Source organism: Marmota monax, unplaced genomic scaffold, assembly GCF_021218885.2.
Source record: "Marmota monax isolate L192 unplaced genomic scaffold, Marmota_monax_Labrador192_F-V1.1 WCK01_AAM20220418_F8-fsc00111, whole genome shotgun sequence".
In the NCBI taxonomy this organism is placed as follows: domain Eukaryota; kingdom Metazoa; phylum Chordata; class Mammalia; order Rodentia; family Sciuridae; genus Marmota; species Marmota monax.
Window position 1 is genome coordinate 4315677 of NW_026695067.1, and position 23938 is coordinate 4339614.

The following is a 23938-nucleotide window of genomic DNA, read 5'->3' on the forward strand; positions in this document are numbered from 1 at the left end:
TGGAGACACACTTCCTTTGGCCTTTGCAGAGCTGGAGCAGAATGCCTGGTGCCTGGGAGTGGGAGGGCAGTGGCAGGATTGGGCCCAGACCCTGAAGGTGAAGAAGGTGGTGTTGAAGAGTAGGGGGTGGTAAAGCCAGCCAATTGCTCTTGTCTACCCCATGAGTTCCCTCACCAAGTGATGAGCATGGGGATCAGGCCCCCTGAAGCTATGGAATCGAGAAAGGTGCCAGAGTAGTGACCTGATGTGAAGGCTTCTGATCCCCTTGGAGCAAGCCCAGGTGCTGCAGAGGCAGGAATGCAGGCTGGGACTCAGCCAGGCTCAGTGTGAGCTGCTGTTCTGAAGCAGAAAGTGAGGTTCCCATGCTCTCCCCCATGTCCTTTTTGCCTTTCTGCAGCCCCAAGGAGATCTGAACTAACGAGTTCTTACCAGGCCAAAATCTCTAAAGCTAAATTGTAGAGGCCCCCAAATGTTCCCCTAATGGCTGCCATTTCCAGACTCCCATGCTGGGAGGAGGAGCACTGTGGAGCAGCAGGGGTGGGAGAGGGTAGGTTCTGATGCCAGAATGCTGCATTGGTGGGAATTCCAGGTCCCTGGGAATTCCAGGTCCCCTGGACTCCCACATGATCTGGGCCATTTGACCTCCCCTCAGAGCTTCTGTTTCCCCCACATACACACACTGGCTGCCCATGCGGATTAAACAAGATCATGCTTATTGACCATATGGCTGCCTGTAGTGAGCACCACAATTCACAGAAACTTGGATTTGAGAACTGGTTAGTGAATTTGAGGCTAGTGTTTATTCAAAGTCCAAATCAACAGAGGGACTCTGGGGCCAGGGGTCAGGATTAAGCCCTGCTTGCAGAGCTCACTGTGACAGAGCCCATAGACCTGATGCTTAGCCCTGTCACATGTCTTCAGCTGACACCTCTGGCCACTAGACTATGTCCATCCACTGAACCCCACTGAAGGGTGCAGGTGCATATGGAGAATTAATCACGGCACCCCACCATGGCAGGGCCTATTCTGAAGCCTGGTTCCTCTCTCGGTGGCAGGTGCTCAGAAAGAGCTCCAGAGTGGGACTGGATATGGATAAAGAGGGAGCTGCAAGTGCAGCTTGCAGAGAGCAGGTGGCAGTGGGCTTAGCTGGTCAGCCACTTTCAGACAGCACTGGAATCCCTTGGAGCAAGCCCAGGTGCTGCAGAGGCAGGAATGCAGGCTGGGACTCAGTTAGGCTCAGTGTGAGCTGCTGTTCTGAAGCAGAAAGTGAGGTTCCCATGCTCTCCCCCATGTCCTTTTTTGCCTTTCTGCAGCCCCAAGGAGATCTGAACTAACAAGTTCTCCTTACCAGGCCAAAATCTCTGGAATGCTCAGGGCTGGTGCCCACATCTGGTATCATATTCTCAAGAGAAGGTTTGCCAGGGCCTGGGGCATCTGAAGGAGAAAGAGGAGAATGGAGTCACCAACAGGGATGTTGAGCAGAGTCATCTCTGGGTAGCACTCCTGGAGGTGTGCGGTGTGTCGGAGAGGCATGTGCTGGGTGTGGCTGGGTACCAGCTGGAGGCAGAAGAAGGGCCAGGGTCCCTGTGCTCAGTGATAGGAGAGCTTCCTTAGAAGTTCAGTCTCCTGATGAAAGTGGCAGTTCCCAGAGAAGGACAGGGAGCTGTGCAAGATGGGGCTTCTTGGGGAGGTCATCCCTGCGCTGTGTGAGGGTACAGCCCAGGTTAGATACTCAAGCCTTTAGTGACCCAGTTTCTCAGCCGATAGCTAACCTCCTGGATCCACTGCTTCCTAAAGGCCTGGATGACCCTCAGGACCCAGTTGACAACCCATCCTCTCGTGCCTTCCTACTCTCTAGCATTCCACAGCTGCTTCCCCAGTTCTCTTACTGCTTTAAGCTCTGAAGTCATCAGCAGCTGGGGAGGAAAGGTAGTATGTCTCATGCCAGCACATCTAGAGCCTGTAGTAATAAGATAAGAGCTGAGTAGGTCCCCAGAGCGTTGGGCCACAAGTTCCTTATATTTAAGCCAGTGTTCAGACTCATTCTGGCTGGCAGCACGGCCCTTGGTTGGAGTCTGTCTGCTTTATCAGAGGCTGCAGACTCTACCCTGCCTGGTGGGGATAGGGAGGCTGGACCAGCCCTCCCCAGGGGTTCCATGCTGCCTTTAGCATTCCCCTCCCCAGAAGGTGGAATGCTTCCTGGGCCACCTGGAGCAGAAGAGGCACCAGTTGTGGGGATCCCAAGGACAGGAGGAGTGGAAAAAGCCAGACCAGGTCATAGAAGAAAAGTGAGGGATGGAGAGTCATGTGGGCAGGAATAGAGTGTCAGAAGAAAGGCAGACATGCCCTTCTGACCCCAGGATCTTACTATTGCAGACAGAGGTGGAAAAGGCTCAGCCGAATTTGGACCATATGTGCTCCTTGTTGCAGAGCCCAGCCTAGGGACCTCTGGGGTCGAGATAATAGCAGAGCCACTCCAAGTGGGTGCATGGAACAATTACCCTACTGTACTTTCAACCCTGCCCTATACTTTACTCTCTGATCTTCATTCTTGGAGCAGTAGGTGGAGAAGGAGGGCAATGTGAGGGCTTCTGTCCAGCCTGACAGGGATCCCCCCAGCACTTGAGAAGACCCCAAGACCATCTGGCTAGATGGAGAATCTGAGACCAGCTGGTAGGGAAGAGCTTGTTTGGGGCCATAACTTGAGTTGGAGTGAGGCCCCTGCCACAACATGTCTCTTGGAGGCACCAGGGGTCTACCAAGACCACCTAGTGTGTTGAGGCTGGGAGGAGGTACCAGAATCCTATACTGAGTGTTTACTGGAGTCACTGGGGCCAGGCCTGCAGATCCAGGAGCAGAGCTGGGATGAGGACCAGGTGCTTCAGGGTTTAGAATCTCCCTGGGGGCTGCTGAGACCCCTGATCAAGCTCAAGATATAGCCCTCCTGCAAGAGCAGCTGCTAATGCTCATTCAGGTCACTACAGTGGGCAGGAGCAGCCCCATGTGGTTGACAGAGACAAGGGAGGCTGGCCCTGTTGCTGGGGGACTCTGAGGTTGAGCAATGAGTTCTAGGGACATGGTAGAAAAAAAGAATGACTAGAAAGACAGACTGGGGTAGGGCTTCCACATAGCGCAACTTGGAGCGCAGTGCACCGGGGAAGTCCGCATAGCTGGCACACATGGCTGGTGTGCAGCCTGGCACGAGTCCATAGTCAACACTTGGTGTGTGGAGATGCCTCTGAAGGTTGGGTGGTCATAGGAGGACTTCTGGAAGGGTTCCAGAAGAGGATCAAAGGTAGTCTAGAAGGGAGGGACTCTATAGGTAAAGGTCTGGGTCAAGGCTGAGTCCATCCTGACAGAGGCTGAGCCACCACTCTGGTTAGGCAGGGTCTTTCAGGTAACCAAGAGATTCTCAGAAGATCTGAGCTGGAGCCGCTAATGACTAGGGACTTTCTCAGAGCAGCTGGAGCAGCTGCAGGGGGAACAGAAGGTGTTGGGGGCCATATGCAGGCCTTAGAGACAGACATGCCTGGCTACTTGGGGAGATGTTCGTGCTGCTAGCAGCTCTGTGGGTTGATAGCACTAGGCCAGGAGGCCTGGTAGGTGGCTGCTTAGGCCCATCCCTGGGTTTAAGCTAGGCCAAGATGGGTGCCCTGGTCTTACATTGGGTGAAATGACTGTTGGCAGGAGCTGGGCCACTCTCTGTTATGGTTTGGATCGGGAAGGGTCCAGAGCCCCAAACCTGAAATCACACAGCCAGAGCTCAACTCTCTTCTCTGTGTATGAGTGCTCTTTATTGTCCCAGTCTGGCTCTTTTGGGTTTAGGGTGGGCAGGGAGCCCTGAAAAAGGCCTTTCTGCCCCACCCCTCTTCCCAACAAGACATGGTGAGGACATCTAACTTGCAGAGAAATCACTGAAAAACAATGGAGTAGGGTGATCTGAAGTCCATGCTATACCCAGACTGCTCCATTTCTCTCAGCACACTCCAGGTCCTGGAGGTGCTAGTTTTCTTCGGGAAAGAACTTGAGAAGCAAGAATCATGTCCTGGGCTTCGTGAGGAGGTGGCTGAGTATTGGAAGGCTTGCTGGTACACGTGGCAGTTGCCCTGAAATTTAAAGAGGAAGAACTGCAGAGACTCCAGAGACAGAGTAGCCCTGGCAGATGGATTATCTCCCAGTTCTGAAAGCTACAAGTTCACATCAAAGTGTCACAGGGCAGGGCTAGCTCCTCTTGAGGACTGTGAGAAGGATCTGTTCCAGGCCCCTCCCCTAGCTCCTGGTGGTTCCTCGGAATGGTTGATATTCCTGAGGTTGCATGTGACTCATCCTGGTCTCTGCCTTCATCTCTGCATGGCATTCTCCAAGTGTGAGTCTTTGATCACGTTCCCTTTTTATAAGGACCCCAGTCACACTGAATTAAGTCCTAGTCTCATGACCTCATTTTAGCCTGTTTACCTGTGTAAAGATTCTATCTTCAAATAAGTTCATATTCAGAAGCCTCGGGGACTTCCACATCTTTTTTTTTTTTTTTTGCGGGGGGTGCAGGTGGACACAATTCAACCCACAACATCTCCTAACTTGCTTCCTGCTACTTTCCTGTTGGGCATCTTGGGTATGACTTGGGACCCAGCTGCTCTCATATTATTTTGCTCCTCCTGTTACCCCAGGACTTTCACACAGCAGCAGAGAGTCCAGAATGTGTTTAGGAGGAAGATTCATGAGCAGCGGGTGGGGCAATGCTCAGGAAGCCCCCAGCACCTCCTCCAAATACTGGCTGAAGTTGAGGCAGGCAGGGGCCAGGTTGGACCCTGCCAAATCCAAGACTCTATGGGAGTGCCTGTGGGTATGAGAGGAAAGGGGGTCCTGTCAGATGGGGACACAATCTGTCCCCTCACGGCTCCTACCTGGCCAGCCACAGAAGTAGGACACAGACTCCGGAGAAGGAGAATGACCAGATGGCTGCTGGGATTGAGAAGTGTGAGGTGGGGTGAGGAAGAACTCATGTGGGATCAGGGCCTCCAGTGAACACTTCCTGAGGACACTAAAGCCCCTTCCCAAATCTGAAATCAGGGGTCTAGTGCAAAACAATGGGAGGCCCAGGCTCTGCCATAGTCACCAGACCCTTCTCCTCCTGGGGCCTTAGCTTCCTCATCTGTATAATGGGTCCCTACACTGATCTCTATAGTGCCTGGAGTTTAGGTCCAGCAGTGTAGGGCCTTTGGGGTGCAGTAGCTCATCTCCTCACAAATGGACCCCAGGCTGTAACCGATGCTGTGGGCAGGAGCAGCATTTCAGCTGCTGCTGGCACTGAAATTTAATATCAACTGCTAGGGTCAAGTATTGGATGTCCCCAGGTCATCCTGGCCTGATCCTGACCACACCCAAGGTACAGGGACCTGAGAATCTGAATAATCCAGCCAATCAGAAGGAAGGGAAGTCACTCCTGAAGCAGTCCAGATGCTCTCAAGTCCTCACCATCTGTCCTTTTCCCACAGGGACAGGCCCCAGTAGAGGCCCCAGGCCAACCCCAGGAGTCTGCGAGTGGAAGTGGAAAGTGGGCCCCACCCAACCTCCGGTGGAAGCCTGGGCACAGCTTGGCTTCTCTCTGGGGACCACACTGGCATTTCCCCTGAGTGAGTGCTGGCTGAGCCCACTCAGGCTGCGAGTGTGAGTGCGTGTGGTGGAACTTTTCCTGGGCCCATCATGAAGTAGGGTTTCTACCAACACCCAGATGGAGGTTCCTGTCTCAGTTCTGTCAGACTGGCCCAGTGGCTGTGCCTAAGCCCCTTGTCTCCAAGGCTTAGGATCCCATCTATACATTGGGAGCTGCACTGAAGGGACTCCAAGCAGTTTTAACATTCAGAGACCCTATTGCCCTATTCAATGTACTCACTGGGTTACTGTCCCAGGGTTACAGTCTCTCCTGCTCCAGAGAACTGGTCTTGTGCCTCCACACATCAATCTACTGACTTTGGTTGGACTAACGATATTTAGAACGGGGTGGTGGTGCCTGGGATGGTGGCACACCCCATAATCCCAGCTACTCAGGAGGGTGAGGCAGAAGGATTACAAGCTTAAGGCCAGCCTCAGAAATTTAGCAAGACCCTGCTCAAAATAAAAATTTGTAAAAAGGGAAGGGATGTTGCTCAGAGGTAGGACATCCTGGGTTCAATCCCCAGTACTACAAAATAAAGGGAGGAGAAACAAGGAAGGAAAGAAGGAAGGAAGTTGCCTTCCCAAAGGTCCAGCTGGCAACAAGGGCTGAGGGTGGGATCTCCTCTGCAGAGGATGCAGCTTTGGTCTCTCTTTGCCCTCTTAAAGACACATTGGGCCCCTGTTTCCAGGAATCTGACAGAGCTGAGCTCAAGACTACCTGGAGGAGGGAAGGTAGGGCCTGGGTCCAAAAGGAAGGGGATAGGGTGGAGTAACTGTCTTGTGGGACCCAGGAGTCAGCATAGAGATGTCTCCATTAAGGGCCAAGGGTTGAGCCTAGACTCATCCTTGGCCCAGAAACACAGGCTGCCATGGCTTCACACTTTCTCAGAGGTGACCCTGGGAGGGGGCTAGAGGGAGACAGGGCAGGACCTAGAAATAGAGGACTACCTGGAAACCTGGGCTCTGGGCAGCACTAGGTACACAGGGAATATTGAAGGACTGGATACTTTGGGACTCAGAGGTAAAAGGAAAGAGTTAATTAAGTGAAGCACAGAGGGTTTGGGGCAAGCACTCTAGATCTTTAGTTACCTGTACAATTTGGAAATTAGTCATTTTGCTCTCTCTCCCAGTACTGTTCCATCAGCTCTGTACCTGATGCTCCTATTATGGCCCCTTCTTTGGGGAAAGGCATAGTCTTAAGAGAATGGGGCTGTAGATCCAGGATGTGGCTATATCCTTGGGGAAGGACCAAATTAAAATGAGAGCCAACCCTGCTGCTCTCTGGCCCAGACTTCCTGCAAGCGGTGGGCATGGAGCTGGCTCAGATGTGGACTGAGCTCCACAAGGTCTAGGATATGCTAGAAGCTGGAGACTCCTAGCTGGAGGCTCAACAGTGGGTGCCAGAAGCTGCTCAGGGCCAGGTACTCAACAGCAATACTCCAATTCTGCATGGCCCAGGCCTGCAGAGTCCTACCGGCTTCCCCAGGTCCAATCTTTGGTGCCCAGCTAGCCATCACCTTCCCTTCCCCACACTGGGTCAGTCAAGATCCTGCCAAGACCCTGAGAGTGGGCTCACTACCTCTCTCCCAGCTCCAGTTGGCTCCCTGAGGAGCTGGGGCCTCTGGAAAAATGAGGTCACAGGGCAGGGGTGTGGGACACTGCTTTCCCTCAGGGAGCATTTGGCAGGCCTTATAATCCCTTACAGGATTGGAGACACAAGTCCTCTCATGCCCTCAGGAGGAAGGGTGGGGCTAGGGCAGCAGGTGTGGGGGTGTGCTCCTGGACCTGGGCCCCACGTCTCTCCTCACATGTCTTCTTTCTCCCTGATGAGGGATACAGGGAAGAAGCTAGAGGGCAGGCAGGTGGGTTCTGGGGGTGCAGGGAGTCAGGACGTCTAGGTTCCTGGGCCTGGGTGTTAGCTGGAGGAGGATGGTCTTCAGACCACTGCACAATCCCATGCTGCACTGTGTGTCGCTTACCTGCTTGGGGAGTGAAAGCAAGTCCTGCCTTTGCTAAGTCTGCTTCCTCATCTCTAAAATGGGAACAACGACAGTCCCTGCATATAGGATTTATATGAGGATTGCACGGGATAGTATGTTTGTGCCTGGTTCAGGGCTTGTTTTCCTGGTTCCCTATTTCCCCTCTACCTGGGGTTCAGGTGGGTTGAGCTGGAACTAAAGCCATAGAGCTGTGCACACATACCTATGACCCATAAGTTTGAGTTACGAAGTCCCTTTTGCCTAGTGTGCAATAATCAAGCCTTCATTTGCCTTCTTACTAAACTCAGAAACAGGACATTGCTGTGATCAGCTGCTCAGGATCACCAATGTGACACAGCCACTGAGTGGAGGCAGTGTTTGCTTGTGCTTGGAAGCTATTCCACTATGAGGTCTTCAGCTTTGAGGACTGTGGGGAGGAGCTCCATGGGGCAGGGCTCCTGTCTCTGATTCAGCTCCTCTTCAGGTACCTTAGGAAAAGAGTCAGGGCCACTGAAGGGCACTGGAAGGCTCCAGCCAATTAAAAACCCCTGCAGGTTGCATTTATAGCCCTCCAAAGGGACAAGAGTGACCCCTCCTTGTGGGACCCAGGTCTAGTTCCTTTGTGCCTTGGTCTCCCCATTGACAACTTCGAGGGAAAATAGAAGGCTGGGAGGGTCCTTCTAGAAGGAGCTTGGCTGGCCTCCCTCTTCCTGGCAGAGCCAGAGCTACCCCATGCCTAGAAGCTGCAGCCTCTTAGTACCACGTGGAGTCTGCCTCTGCTCATCTGTCTCAGATTCCAGCTCCAGCCTCTGAGCCAGAGAAGAGGAGCACCTGAGAACAGCTGGGAGCCAGGGGACATGCCCAGGCAACATGGAGACCATGGCCAAGTGCACCAGGGTACAGATTCACAGCCTCGTAGTGCAGCTCAAGAGATTGAGGTCAGTCCCTGGCCCACTGCCAGCAAGCGGGGTAGTCCTGGCATGGAGGGACTGAATTGAGAGATCTCGAAGAACCAAGAGTGCGCAGGGATTCCTCAGGGAGGAGCAGGCTCCTGTGTTTATGTCTGTCAGGGTTTGTGCTAGGCAACTGCAGTCAGAGGTCTCCCTATCAGAAACCTCTCCCTGTCCCCTGCCTACGTATGGGACTGAAATGTCCATATTGGCACAATGTTAAGATTTCTGACTTTCAAATAAGGCCACCTGGCCCTTTCCCAGGGCATTCTGTGGCTAGGAGTAGAGCTGGGAGGGGAGTGGCCATTGGGGGTACTAGCGTCCTTATAGGGCATCATTGGTACAGTGCCATCAATGTGCCCACCAGCACCCCCTTGGTCTTACAGCTGAAGGCCTTGGGCACTGGGCTTCAGACATTTCAGTGAGTTATTCACTTATGCCTCAGATCACATCACAATTACCATTTCACAGACAGGGAGAGATGGGCAGTGACTTGCCCTAGGTCACATGGCAAAACAACAGCCAAGCCCCTAGCCCCCTAACCTGTCCCAGAAAGGCGTTTTCGTCTATCATACTTCATATTCTGAGCTTGATAGCACGACTGTCCTCAATAGCCACAGGCAAGTTTGGCTTAGGCTGTGTCTCTCCTTCAAGGTCATCTGGATACTCTTCTTCACATGAACTCCTCTCCCATTCTGCTTTGCACTTCCTCCCCTATAGAACTCTTGTCAGCCAGGCTCCATACCCAGAACCCTCCTTCCATCTACTCTAGACTGAAGCAGCATTGTGAGGATGAGGCTTCATGTCACCCTGTCCTTCTCTTCTGGGGTTTCCAAGATGCCAACCCAGCTTCACATGATTGCTCCAAGGCTGGGTATCGAGCCCAACTGGCCATGTGGGCCCCTGCCTGGATCACTGATTGGAGCAGGGCTAGTCCCTCATGGGCTGAAGACCAGACACATAAAACTTGGGACCTATCAGTTGTCCTGATTTTCACCATGTGGAAAGAGCTGGATTTCAGTGACAGTAAATGGAGAAAGTGGAATTGGGATGGAGAAATTATAGTTCATCCAAGGGGGTCTCATGCATGGAGAAGACAGACATCCCCAGTGCTGCTCCCAACTAGCCTCCTGCCTCCCCCTTCAGTCCTCTGGCCTCATATAGCCCCAACTCCTGTATGTCTCCCTGACACACAGAGGACCCACCCCCAATGAAGGCCAGGGGCTTGTCAAAGATCACCTACCCTTCTATCCCTTTGGATATATATATATATATATATATATATATATATATATATATATATATATAGAGAGAGAGAGAGAGAGAGAGAGAGAGAGAGAGATGGGGCTTCATTATGTTCCTTGGGCTGACCGTAAACTCCTGGGTTCAAAAGATGCTCCAGCCTCAGCTTCCCGAGTACTGGGACTACTCCTGTGTGCCACAGCGCTCATCCCCTCTTGGCCTTGTGTATCTTGGATCCCTAACTCCTGTGGAGGGCCAACCACCAGCTGGGTACCCTCTCCCTGCTCTTCCTGTTCTGGCTACTCCTTTGTTTCCTCTTCCCAGCAGTGATCCCAAACCTCCTTTCATAAGCCCCTCAGACACCATTTCTCCTTTCCTTCATGGCAATGACCTCCACTCCCATTTCAGAGACCTGGTAGCCTTCTTTTCCTGCAGGCAGAGGGGTAGCCTTAGGGGGTTTCCCCTTTTCTGTCATGGCAATTAGGCTAGTCATTCCTAGGCTTCACCACTGTGCCCTCAGCCCTCAGCTCCCAGGGCGTGTGGTCTAATCCTGGTAGACAGGTGATGGTGTGGCCCGATGAGGGTAGTTGGGAAAGCTTTTCTTGGAGCTGCCACCCAGTGACCTCTGGCTGGGGGCAGCATGGCACAGTGGAGACCAGGGGACAAAAAGTCCTGGGTGCTCTTCCTCTGTCTGGTTAGCATGCTGGCTGGCCCCTTCTTCTCCCCGAAAGGAAGCACATCAGGCAGAGTTTATGGGGAGATGCTTCAAGCACTTTTTTTGTATGTGGCGCTGGTGATCAAACCCAGGGCCTTGAATGTGCTAGGCAAGTGCTCTACCATGGAACTATACCCCCAGCCCTTTTGAGATGAGGTCTTCGCTAAGTTGCCCAGGCTAGCCTCAAGCTTGGGATTCTCCTGCCACAGCACCCGAGTTGCTAGGATTATAGATACGTTACTTCACCTGGCTTAGAAGAGCCTTTCTAAACCTGAACTCTGGCTAAAACACAGCCTCTGATTCTCAGAAGATGGTACCCAAATCCTTTAGCCTGGAGTCTATCTTTTCCCAATCCCCCACCACTCCCACTCCTCTGACCCTTGGCACTGGCTAGTCCAACACCAGATTCTCTGATGCCACTGCATTTCCATACCCATCAGTTCCCTGCTGGAAAGGCTCTTCCTAAACATCTCCAGCTGGTTCTTCCACATATAATGGCACTTCCTGGGAAGACCTCCAGAGATTCCCAGGTGAGTTGCTCCAGCTTCCACCTGTCCACTGTCGACTGTTCATATAGAGTCTGTGTTATACCACATCCCAAAGAACAAGTCTTTGTCTAGATGCCATGTCTTTTCCCTTGGCATCTCATCTAGCAGTTCAGCAGGAGCATGCTAAGTTAAAGAGGTAATCCCCTGGCCCTATGCCTGTCAGGACAATGAGGTAACCCTAATGGAATCAGCTTTGGTGACTACACAATGATAGAGTACACTGCTAAAACAGCTGATAACCTGAGAGTAGATGCTCTGGGGATGATAGGTGAGCAGTGCAGGGGAGAAGGTTCAGAGAAGCCAGGGGACCAGAGGAGCAGCTCCCTTGCTCCCTTTTCACACTGAAGGACTTCACCCCGTGCAAGAGTCACTCAAAGCAAGAGAGAGACCTGCTTGTGAAGAGGTAGAGTTTTATTGAAATATAAACATTCAAGAACATGTAAGATAGAAAATAACCACAACATATAGACACTTGCTGCAAGAGGATGTCTGAGGTATTTATTCACTGCCTAGGCTACCCATGTGCTATCACATTTTTCCTGGTTAAAATACATATAAGATGGGAAAGGGGAGGGGACAGAGTTGCTCTGGCCAACTGCCTCCCATGTGGCCTTCAAGGACTGAACCTCCAGGGAAAGCTCTGCTTGGCTCAGAGCGTGGATGCTGGGGCACCAGCTAGTGCCTCTACTCTCACACTTTCTGGCTGAGCCCCTGCTGCTGGCCTTAGGAAAGAGTGAGGGCACTCGGAGGGACAGGTCAGCATGATGCCTGAGGAAAGGGAAAGGGTTCAATGCCAGAAAAACCCAGTACACTGACCCTGCATCTTCTGGGTGGGAAGAGTCCATTCTTTTGTGACCAAACCCTGAGAAAGATACATTGGCCAAATGTCTGAGACTCTCTCAAGTGGGTCCAGAATCAGCCACCTGGGCTTCTCACTGGCACCAGATTCCAGATGCCCTTCTCTGCCCACACCTGGCATGTGCCTGGTGGGAGAGGCTTCTGAGGCCAGACGGGCAGCCCCCAGGGGATGGGCTGTGCCCATGTGTATGAGTAAATGTGTGCATGTAAGTGTGTGTGAAAATATGTGAATGTGTGTAAATGTGAGAATGCGTGCGTGTACATGTGTGAACACGTGTGTGTGCACACATGTGCAGATGTGTGGAAGGCTGGGGGAGGGAAGAGGAGATGCAGGTCAGCAGAGCGGCTGCTTACCAGGTTGAGGTATGTCTTGCGTGCAAGCTTTTGATTTCCCTTTCTTTCCCTAGATAGGACCAAGTATAGGCCATGCTGTGGTCTCCACTGCCACCACCCAGGGAGTTCTTGTGGGTGGTGTTCCAGTGAACTCTTCTGGCCGAGAGGCGAGCCTTGTGCAAGCATTACGCCTTCTTTACCACACAGGAGCAGCGGGAGCCAAGAGAAGAGAAGGAGCTCTCTTAGCATTTCCTCGTTCCCTGGTAGCTTGGCCACCAGCAGGGCCCACAGCCACTTCATGTCCTGAGGTGGGAATGCTGAGTGAGGAGAGATGTCCTGCCCTACCCTGTCAGCTGGAGCAGAGGGCGGCAGAACACAGGAGTCAAGGCCCTCTTCAGAAGCAGCCAGCAAGAGTGGGCCTCTCCATCTGCCCCTCCCTCCCACCACAGTGATCCCTGAGTCATCCCACCTGCTCCCGCCTGGCCTGTGGGCTAGGGCCTGGGCAGGGCTGGAGGGGCTGGCTACTGAGCCAGGGCTGGCTACTGAGCCTCATCTGGCTGGGGTGATCCGCTCTCATTTCTTTGGTGCTACAATAACAGCAACAACAATAACAATTTAAAAATAAAAAACAAAAAGTCAGAAAAACACATATAAAAAAGATTTCAGAGATGCAAATACTTCCTGAAGAATCAAACATCAACAATTACAAATCTGAGGTATTTCAGTGAACCTGACATCAGCACGTCTGGGGCTAGTGGGGCTGAGATGGCCCCAAGAGACGATGACAGGAGCCAGGGACAAATGGGTTGTCTTGGGAGTGCTGGCCAACAAGGGCAAGTGGGGAGCCTGAGGTTTGGGAGGGTCAGAAGAGGATCCGTGTGAAGTGGGTGCCAGGGCCTAGGCAGCCTAAGCTCTGCTTCTCTTCAGCAGCTGCCTGGAGGCCCTGGGACTGAAGTCTGTTCTCACATGCTCTTTCTCAGGCCCTTTAAAAGGGGATATAGGATCCTGAGTACTGATTAAAAAAAAACAAAAACTTGGATTTGAGGGACCCACCCTCCAGGAACCAAACAGTAGGCTAGGTGGGCTGGGAGGGCCCCATCCCATGCTCTGCAGACAAGAGCCAGGAAGGCACGCTCTTGGCTCCTAGCAGCACCACAAGGGATTTTAAAACTGGGGGACTGGGTCAAGGAAGAGAGCAGTGGAGTTGGGGTGATGGTAGAAGGCAGGGAAAAGGAAATAAATTAAAGGGGAAGGGATATGGAGGGCCTCCAGCCCTGTGTCGGCTTTCAGATTGTCGATACACTGTGCCCCGGGATGGGAGGTGGCCGGGGAACCCTAGAGAAAGCTGGACACCCAGACCTCTGCCCAGTTCTCCAGGTCAATCCCTGATTGGACAACGCTGACCTGTCCCACCCTCTAGCCTCTCCCTGTCCCCAGAGAACAGCAGGACCTGAAAGGAGCCTGGACAGACGGTCATGTCCAAACTCTCAACGTCTGGCCAAATGGTGTTTGATGTGGGCTCCGTGAGATGAGGTAACTTCTGTGCATCAACTTCCTTCACTCTCGGCAGGAGTAGGGAGTGGGTAGCTGGGTGCTGCCCGTCAGAGGGACCAGCTGGTGGAGGGCTCTGCACTGGGGGTGCCCCGTGATGAGGTAGGACTTGGTGAGCAGTGAGAGCTGCTGCTGCTGCTGCTGGCACTGCTGCCGATGCTCTGGGGAGCAGAGCCTGCAATGAGGTGGACGACTGGTTTCTGGGCAAACAGCACACCTAAGGTGGGGAGGAGAAGCAGTGTGGGCTGAAGAGACAGCGGACTCAGTTCAACAAGGACTGACTGACTGCAGGTCTAACCCTAAGTATGCTCTGCTCTCCATACAATGCAAGGTGCCAACAGAAGCCCAGACACTGTCCTGCCTTCCTGTGCTCACACACTGTTTAGGGGACAGAGAAGAAACAGTAACTTCGCTAGAACATTACAAATGCTCTGAGACCAGTGTAGCCAGTGTTGTGGGAACACTGGAGAGGGTTTGGAGGGCAAGGGAGGGTAGGATGTGAAAGGATCCAGCAGGAGAGTGAGCCTGGGCTACTGGAAGAGGGAAAAGTGGCCAAGTGAAGAAAAGCATGGCCAGAGAATCTGAGACACAGACATAGCAGGGAGAGGTGCAAACTGACAAGGGCTGGTTGAAGTGTGTGGGACAACCAAGGGGTAGTGATGGCCAGGGCTATAGCAGATGGGGTTGGAGAGATGCGCAGGCAAGGTGGTGTGGTTTGCAAGGGCCATGGAGGCCTTGAAAATTTTGGGCAGGAGAGGGATATCACAGTATTCTTTGGGGAGTGAGAGGAACCTGGGTGAGAGAGGAGAGGAGGCCTCCAGGGACTCTACTTTAGTGGTGCCAGCAAGAACAGGGGAGGAGCTGGGGAAGAGAAAAGCACTAGAAGGGTGGGGAAAGGCCCTGTCCCCGATGCTGGTGGTAGGTAGCCCACCAGAGACCTACAGCATGAGGGGCCCATGGGGCCTGCATGGTGGTGCAGTGTGTATGGTGGGTGTAGCTCCAGAACAGAAGCATTCAAACAGGCAAAGCCCTGGGAAAGCACCTCCAGTTGTTTGTTGTTGTTTTTGGAAGTGGAGATTTAATCCAGGGGTGCTTCAGCACAGAGCTTCATCCCCTGCCCTTTTTATTTTCTCAGACAGGGTGTCACTAAGATTACAGGTATGCACCATCACAACCAGCTACACCCCCAGTTTTGATAGAAGGTGCAGCTGTAGGGCTTTAAAGCCTCTGTACTGGATGCCTCTCCAGGCTGGCTGACACTCTTTTACATCCTGGGTAAAACAGGCAAGTGACACCTAGCCCAGACCTTGTGGCCCCTAATGATAGTTGTACTTACCAACACTCAGCTGGACTTGTTCCCAAGGTGGTCCCTAAACCACTGGAATGGCAGTGGAAAAGAACTGCTGTTTCTATGAATATGAAGCTGAACACTTTAAAGAGGCTCAGTAAAGGTACAAAACCAACCAACAAACAAAAAACTGTTGGTAAATTAGGTTTAGCAACAACTGAAAAAGACTGGGGAAGAATTCATAAAAATGTAGATTGATCGTGCTGCAGTTAGACTTTTTTGCCAGGGTCTCAACCCGTGGTCCATTTTAAAGAAAGGGAATGACACATAATGTAACATGAGTGTGTGTTACGGTCAGAGAAAGAAGATGCATGTATTGCAAGACCCATTCTTGGTGGGCACTAACTTAACTTGTAAGTTACTACAATGTTTAAAGGCACTAATGTAGTATTGATTATGAATCCTCACATAAATGATTTCTTCAATTAATCAACCATCAACCAAAAAAGAGTTAGATGAAGGGTGTCTGTCAATGTGGGGGGTGGCATCCTTCAGCATCCTTTATTCTTCTGTAGTCCAGAAGAACCCCTTTACCTTTGGAACTGAGATAATGTGAAAGGAAGCAGGGCCAGTCAGGGAACTGAACTGCTGCTGGCTGCCACTGTGTGGGCATCTTCCAGGACTCTAGGGCCTACCTGCATAGGTAGTGCCATCGATGTCCACAGACATGTTAATGCTCCCAATGCTGCTTGTGGTCAGGTTCAGGGCTGCAGTCGAGGCATCTGCTCTGTCTTCTGGTGGTGAAAGGGAGAAGCAAGTCTGGTCAAGCCTCCTATTATGCTCCTACTGTTCTCTTTGGTGCTTCTTGGCAACCCCTGACTCAAGGCCTCACATCATTAGAAAGCACCTACATAACCACCTCCTGAACACACAGTGTGAGAGGGAACCAGGCTCAGTCAGCTTCCCACTACTGACTTTCTCCAGTGAACCAGTTCTTTCTTTCTTTCTTTTTTTTTTTGGTACCAGAATTGAACCCAGGGGCACTAAACCACTAAGCCATACTCATATAGTCATTTTATTCAGACAGGGTCTTGATAGGTTACTGAGGCTGGCTTTAAACTTGTGATCCTTCTCCCTCAGCCTCCCAGGTCACTGGGAGAACAGGCATGTGCCACTGCACCCAGTTACTCAGTGAACCAGTTCTTTTCCCCTCTGTTCTTGGAGAGAAGGGATCACAGTCAGCAGGCAGGCTGGCCAGTTCTACAGTTGTGCACTAATACTCTTGGGGTGATTTGGCAAACTATGAGTACCCATTAGACACTGGGTGTAGGAAATCAGAGACCAACAAAACTCAGCCTTGATTCTTGAGGACTTACCCTGTCCCTTGCCCCTTGATTGTAAATCATCAGGGTTAGATGTGTATGTTCTCAATACCTGGTCAGCTAGCACATAGGGACTCTGTCTCTACAACACACAGAGCACCAAGAATTCTTCCAAGTGAGCTGCCTTTCTGTTTGCCTCTGGCTTTGTACAGGAACAGGGCGGCAGGCCCCTGAAATGGCTATTACCATCTAGCTTCCTTCTGCTCCTTACCCAGGAACAGTGGGTAGGGATTGGCTGCGCTGGAATCTGCACTAGCTCTCTTCACACCTGCCTCCTTCCAGGACATGCTTATGCATGTCTGCTGTGAGACAGAGTCACAGCAAGAATGGCAAAGAACAGGAGTGTGAGGTGAAAGGGGAGAAAGAGGAATAAGGAAAATGGAGATAGCTTTTTGGAAAAAGAGAAGGTGGGCCACTAGAAAGATGTAGAGGGGAAGGGGAAAGATGTCACTTATGTCGCCAAACTTGTATTTCCTACTTCTTATTCCTGATGGCCTCCAGCACTCTGATGTTTTCCTGCTGACCCTTTGTTGAGCCTTAGGAACAACAAGTGTATTTTCCTCCCAGACCAGAAGGCCAGACCACAGTACCCTGCTCTGGCCTATATCCTATGAGGTACAGGGGGGTAGGCCAAGCCCTTTAATTTAGACAGATCAAAAGGTGGGTGGGGAAGAGACAGCAGCTGTCTTTGACTTCCCAGGGCACTGCCTGAAGCAACTTCTGGTTCCCTAGAAAACCTCAGCTTGATGAACATAGATATTAGTTGCCAAAGAAACTCCATGTGGTTCTCTTTTGGGACCTGGAAGGCAGATCTGAAGGGGACCCTTACTAGGTCAGGATTATGTACTTTACCTCATTGCCTGCCCAGTCCCAGGAGATGTGAATGAAACTCAAATGGAGTTGGGTTTGGCACGCATCAGGAAGGGAAGACTGAGCCCTGAGTCTGGCACTCACCCCTGCCATTGATCTTAATCTTCATGGGGAGCTGTCGTGCCATGCTGAAGAAGTTGCGCTGGAAGGCCTGCTGCACCAGGCGCTGCTCCTCCTCTGATAGCCTTGAAGCCTTCTTCTCAGGAGGCTCTCCTGACTCCAGTCGCTCTCGCAGCTGCTCTAGTGTGGCAGTCCGGGTACTGGCCTGCTGGCTTGCCAAAGTCATGGGCACAGCCAGGCGATTTGGCACAGGCACTGTAGTCACTGGGACTCCATCACCTGCGAAGGAAGTGGAACTAGACCAATCCACGATCACCCTTCCTACCCAACAACCCCATCTTGGGACACAGAGAAACTGGGCTCCCTTCTTTCTTCCCTTCCCTCTTCCCCCAAGGGCCCTGCTGACCTTTCCTGAGAGTGGATGCTGGGGATATCCGAGGGCTACTGGTATTGGTGCCACTGCTGGAGCCAAGCCCAAGGATGGGGAAGCGAATCTTGGGTGGTGAGAGAAGGGCTGGAGCCCCAGTAGCGACAGCAGTAGCAGCAGCAGCAGCAGGTGAGTAGCCAAAGAGAGAGGAGCTGTAGCTGGGCCGACGGCCCTCTCTCCGGTTGCCATCAATGGCTGCCTGGAGCTCAGCTGGGGAGCTCAAGGCTTTCTTCTCACACTCATAGGCATAGAGATACTTCATATACCTGTGGGGAAGGAAGCAAGCAAAAAGAATAACCCAGAACAGCCCGACATGTGGGGCACGCCTGTAATCCCAGTGGCTTAGCAGGCTGAGGCAGGAGGATCATGAGTTCAAAGCCAGCCTGAGCAACTTAGTGATGCACTAAGCAATTCAGTGAAACCCTGTCTCTAATAAAATATAAAAAAGGGGTCTGGGGATATAGCTCAGTTGGTAGAATGCTTGCCTCACATGCACAAGGCCCTGGGTTCAATTTCCAGCACCACAAAAAATAAGTAAACAATTAAACATACAAATAAATAAATAAAAAGGGCTGGGGATGTGGCTCAGTAGTTAAGAGCTCCTGGGTTCAACCCCAGTACCAAAACAAAACAAAACAAACAAACAAACAAAACCCAAACAAACCCCAGAACACAGCATCAGAGACTGCCCAGGCAAAGCTGTTACGTTTCTGGAAGCAGCCTCTGTTAGGCAAGCTCTAGGGCACGTTGGTGTACTTAGTGGAAGAGAAAAGTTTGGGATCACTGGACAGGCTGATTTAAGGCCCCTTTAACTGCTACTTAATTCTAAACATTGCTCAAATCTGAAGCACTGGTCATTAAGGGAAATCAGCAACATCTTAACTAACATTTTCACATTTGTTTTGGTGCCTTTTCAGGGCCCTGAGAGAAATGAGGTCCCTTGTGGTGCAAGTGCTGTTTGGGAGGCAATATTCTGGAAAGAGTGTGGATTTTAGAGATAGACACCCAGGCCTGACTCCTTGATCTTAACATTTTGATAGATAGAAACACTTCTTCCGCTGTGCTTGGGACCTAGAAGTAATGTCCTTCTTTCTGTCAAGTGCCCCAAGAAGTAATTCTCTCCCTACAAACCTTGCTATTCTGGCCATTGCTCTGTTCCCAACTTCTACTGGAATAGTTCCAACAGATAAGATGCTTCTACCTTTCAACAAGACCATGACATACTACCAAACTGATGTGTCAGCTGTTCATTCCCTATTCTTTACATAGCAACTTCCAGAGTGTTCCCAAAGAACAGATTTCCTTCTGGCCTTCATTCTCTAGTGCTACTCGTGGTTCTACTGCTTCTGTGACTTTTGAAACTAACTCAAATAGTGACAAAAATAGGTCAGTGATACCATGAAGCCTGACTGCAAGCTGAGTGTCAGGTAAGAAGAGCCACTTGTGGCGCAAGTGCTGTTTGGGAGGTGATACTCTGGAAAGAGTGTGGATTTTAGAGATAGACAGACACCCAGGCCTGAATCTCAACTCTACCACTTATTGGCTGGTATAGTCTTGACCAAATCATTCAACCTCAAAGACTTAGTTTTTATAATATAAAAATTAGGGAAATGTATACTTCACAAGACAGAGGTTTAAATAAAGAGAATGGTAAAGTACCAGTACACAGAAGACCCTGGGTTAGGGTGACTCTCACTGTTACCTGGTCTAGTGTGAGATTCATCTCTAAAGCTCCTCACTGTTTCAGGAATTCCATTCCTCCTGTTAACTGTGTAATGGAATGTCCTTCCTTCCTCCTCCAGCTCTGGGCTAAAACATCCCCTTTCTCTAGCTTCCACCTCCTTCCCCAGCCCCGGTCACTCACTGGGTCCTGAGGGTAAAGGCGGCGCTGGTGATAGACGTGGGCAGGTTCAGGCCTTTGGTGATCTCCCTCCAGATCTTCTTGTTAATGATCTCCACCAGGCCCCCCTTCTCTGTCACCAGCTTATACAGCATGTATAGATCCAGGATCTGCTTGGCCATGATGGGGATCCGGTTGATGGGGGTCCCTGTGATCATATAATAAGAGAAAGACAGGGCTGAGAAAGATGCCTACGTATGCTCACACTTAGCTGAGATGGAAACACTGTTCATGAATCTGCTTAGAAGTGTGATTTAACTCAAACTCCCCAAACCTGAAAGCTGTCAGACTAGCTGTTGATTCTCTTTAGGATGAGAAGGACAGGTCCAACTCCCAGGGTAAGTGGCCTTAGGCAAGACACTTAGCTTCTCTGGATCTGTTTTCCCATCTGTAAATAAGAGGGCAGGACTAGATGAATTCAGTGGGGTTGTCTGTTTGCAATACAATTCCAGATTATTTCCTAATGATTTGGCAATTTATACTCCTCTGGAGCATCTGGACTCTACTCAGGGGCTGCTTCCTCTGGCAGGCCTTATCCTGACTCCCTGGAAGGAGAGGCCCTTCCTGATCATACACCTGGCTAGATCCTTGTTACTCCCTGGTAGCAGTTTGTTAACAGTTTGCATACTGCCTGCCTACTTCTCCCCTCCTGCTACAGGATGGAGACATGGTTTCTTTCTTTCCTGTGTGCCTCACCATGTCAAAGGAGCTGCTGGACAAACAGATCTCCAGGGGAATGAAAAGCCACTCAACAATTCTCTTTCCACTAATCACCCCACCCCCTCTCTGGCCTCTGAAAGAGGGAGGGTCAGAACAGCTTCCGCCCAATAGCCCCGAGGGGAAGTGAGAGGAGCCAGGGACTTGATTAGGAAACCTGGCACCGGGCAGGAAGGGCTACTAATGAGCACCAGGGGATGGAAGGGAGGGCGGTACTGGGGTCCCTTCACAGCCGGCTGGGATGCTCGTCAGGAGGCGTGATGGATGACTGTCATTTGGCAGCCTCGGGATTAATGATCTATAGGTCAGAGGGGAGAATTCCACAGGGAAGGGTCACCGTCCAGGGCAGAGTACAAGACTTGTTGCCTTTTGATGGCAAACTCCTTTTACTGTACACAGGCTGCTGCTGCTTTTCGCGTACCTCCCCTGCCTGCCCCCATCTCACTGAGGACACACTGAGCTCTCTGGTGGTGTCACAACAGCTTGAGCAGACAGGGCGCGGGTGGGGGTGGGGTGGGGGGGGTGGGGGTGCGCTATTTGCTGCTCTGCTTCTCCCGCTCTCTCCCCTAAAGGCAGGCCAGTTTTCTTCTCAGTCCTAAGCATCAAAAGCCAGAGAATGGAGTCAAGGGTCCCACATTTCTGAAGAGGGAGCATGTGGTAATGCTATGGCAGGATCACACCTCTTTCCTAAGAGTGGGAAGGAGTGACCAATCTTAAAGACCTTTGTCTTGACCAGTGGTCTTTCGAGAGTCAAGGACAAAGGGATCATGGAGTTAGACTGAAAATATTCATAGGTAAAATATCAGCGGATTACTGATATACTCAGACACAACAGTTAACAAAGTGGTTAACATCTCCCCATGCTGTTGTGGACAGTGAACCTCACTCCTACCACAAAGACAAATGTGGCAGAATTGATCTCCTAGCAGGACAGGGCTAACACTACTTCCTTCTGGAGGCCTGTATGCCCAAATATACTTATGGCTTTGATAAATACACAGCTTCCATGGCATTTCCTGAAAGTCTGGGAGGACCACTCCCAAGGTTCCTTCACATAGGAGGCGCCTCCTAAGCTCACATTTCCAGAAGCTTCCAGGGCATCCTCACATGTGACCTATTCACTTCCAAGTCAGAATGTGTGTATGAATTCACCTTTATCTCTCTAAACTAATTCCTTTCCCCATCACTTCTTCTGTCCCACCCCTAACCCTCACTGTTCTTTTTTTTTTTTTTAATTTATTTTTTAGTTGTAGTTGGACACAGTACCTTTATTTCACTAATTTATTTTTATGTGGTGCTGAGGATTGAACCCAGGGTCTCGCACATGCCAGGCGAGTGCTCTACTGCTGAGCCACAACCCCAGCCCAAAACCACTGTTCTTATAGGTTAGGCAGGAACCTCAAAGTCAGCACTAACTCCTCTTTTCTCCTTATTACCCACTTTTAGGTTGTTAGGAGGCTCCACTGATTCACCTTTTGAAGTTCCTTTCATAGACATATTTCTTTCTGGCTAGCAGCACACCACCCATGTTCCCAATACCCAGTTACAGATCATCTATAAAGTACCACATTTCACTGCTGCCAACATGAGTATTCTGTGCATCCAAATCTTGCACCAAAACAGTTTAGTAATAAATGATTTTAAGTAATACTGGCACAATTTCACTTTAAAAAAAAGCTTCACATAATGGTAAAAAAAAAAAAAAGACATAAAATCTACCACAATTATGGGGTGAAATATGGTATTTGAGCACATCCTGACAACTCCTTTCATTCCAGTCAGCTGGGATTTCTCACCATGCTCCTTGGGCCACAATGACTTCTGCTTCTCCGGCACTGTCCCTCCTCAGCCCTGAAATGACCTGCCTCCACTCAACCCTCAACACTGTCCACTCCCTCTAGAGAGAACTGTCCAACTACCCTAGTTCACATGGATTCCTTCCCTCAGGAATTTCTGTGATACCCTTCCAAATTTGGCAATTATTCTATAAATAAGTTTCTCGTATGCTATGTGGTATCTCAAGAGGACTGTTGGCTTTGTGAAGCAGGGACAGTCTTTCCTTTACCACACCTTGAATATTACTGTGGCTAATAAATAAGCCTATCATGCAGATTAAGGGAAAATGCTTCTCAAGGTATTCAGCTCTGTGACAACTCAATTAGGAACCTTAAAACACATGCTTGTGCTTGTGGGAGGACGGCTGAGATTCAGTTTTGAGTGTCAAATGCTGATAGCCCCAACAGAGGTCACCTTCCCCTTTCAGTCTTAAAAAGGTCTCATTCATTCATTTATTCATTCATTCATTTTTTGGTACTAGGGATTGGACCCAGAGGCACTGAGCCACATCCTCAGCCCTTTTTATTTTATTTATTTATTTTTAACTGTATATGGACACAATGCCTTCACTTTATTTTTATGTGGTGCTGAGGATCAAACCCAGTGCCTCACACGTGCCAGGCAATGTTCTACCCCTGAGCTGCAACTCCAACCCCTCTTTTTATTTTGACACAGGGTCTTGCTAAGTTGCCTATGGCTTCATTAAGTGGCTGAGGCTGGCCTTGAACTTGTGATTCTCCTGCCTCAGCCTCCTGACTGGTTGTGGTTACTGGCATGTGCAACCACACCCAGAAACATGGGTTAAACCATCATTAAACCATTATTAAATAGCTGGGGGAACTGGAGGCAATCACCCAACTGAAGAGAGCTCTCTGAGGGTCACTGGTGTTGGTCCTGCAGAAAACCAAATCTCCATCCCCAACATGGAAGGTGAGGGGAGTGGAAAGGTGGGTGCAGAACACCTGATGGGGAAGCCTGCAGACTGTCAGTCACTGCTATCAAAGCAGGAGCTAGGATTGAGGGCTCAGAGGGCTTAAGCGCTGTGCTGCCAGGTCCCACAGTACAAGACTAGTCACAGGTAAAGAATGGATGGAGAGTAGGGGATTTTGAGATCCCAGTTTGAGATTCCAATACAATGGGGTAAAAAAAAAAAAAAAAGGAAAGATGTTAAGAGAATATGTGGCTGGATTTGTGAGTACACAGAGCAGTTGTGGCTGAGGGTTTACAGCACAGCAGGGTTTGCCCAGCTGAGGGAGTGCCATTTATTAGACCACCTTGGAGAGACATACCATACAATTTTAGAACTCCATGTATTAACAGCTTTCAGACTTTGCATTATTTTCTTCGGGATCTCTTTGCAGTGGTAATTGTCAAATGTAGAGAATACATTATACTTTTAGAAATGGTCATCATTCATTTGGAAGCAAGCCAAGTGAATAGGATGAAGGGATCAGGATCCCTTCATCCTGAAAGGATATTTATACTATTTTTTACCTTTATTTTATTTATTTATTTTTATGTGGTGCTGAGGATCGAACCCAAGGCCTTGTATATGCTAGGAGAGAGCTCTACCGCTGAGCCCCAACCCCAGCTACACTGTTTTTTGACTGAAGAGGAGATGTGGACA

The 23938-nt window shown here is 50.5% G+C and overlaps 1 protein-coding gene across 2 annotated transcripts in view; it reads right to left on the reverse strand.

Annotated features, from left to right (window-relative positions):
- Nucleotides 1-1315: 1315 nt before the first annotated feature.
- The window catches only part of Arid3b (AT-rich interaction domain 3B), a 59627-nt gene continuing 37004 nt past the window's right edge, over nucleotides 1316-23938 (reverse strand). The window contains exons 5-9 of one of the 2 annotated variants that reach the window (XM_058573810.1): nucleotides 19723-19906; nucleotides 17838-18124; nucleotides 17456-17710; nucleotides 15815-15913; nucleotides 1316-1434 (exon numbers count right to left, since the gene is read on the reverse strand). In XM_058573810.1, coding sequence (XP_058429793.1) covers nucleotides 1331-1434; nucleotides 15815-15913; nucleotides 17456-17710; nucleotides 17838-18124; nucleotides 19723-19906 — 929 coding nt within the window. In that variant the 3' untranslated portion in view covers nucleotides 1316-1330. Of the gene's footprint in view, nucleotides 1435-11482; nucleotides 14049-15814; nucleotides 15914-17455; nucleotides 17711-17837; nucleotides 18125-19722; nucleotides 19907-23938 lie in introns of those variants that run through there. The other variant, XM_046428090.1, reaches the window with a different exon arrangement.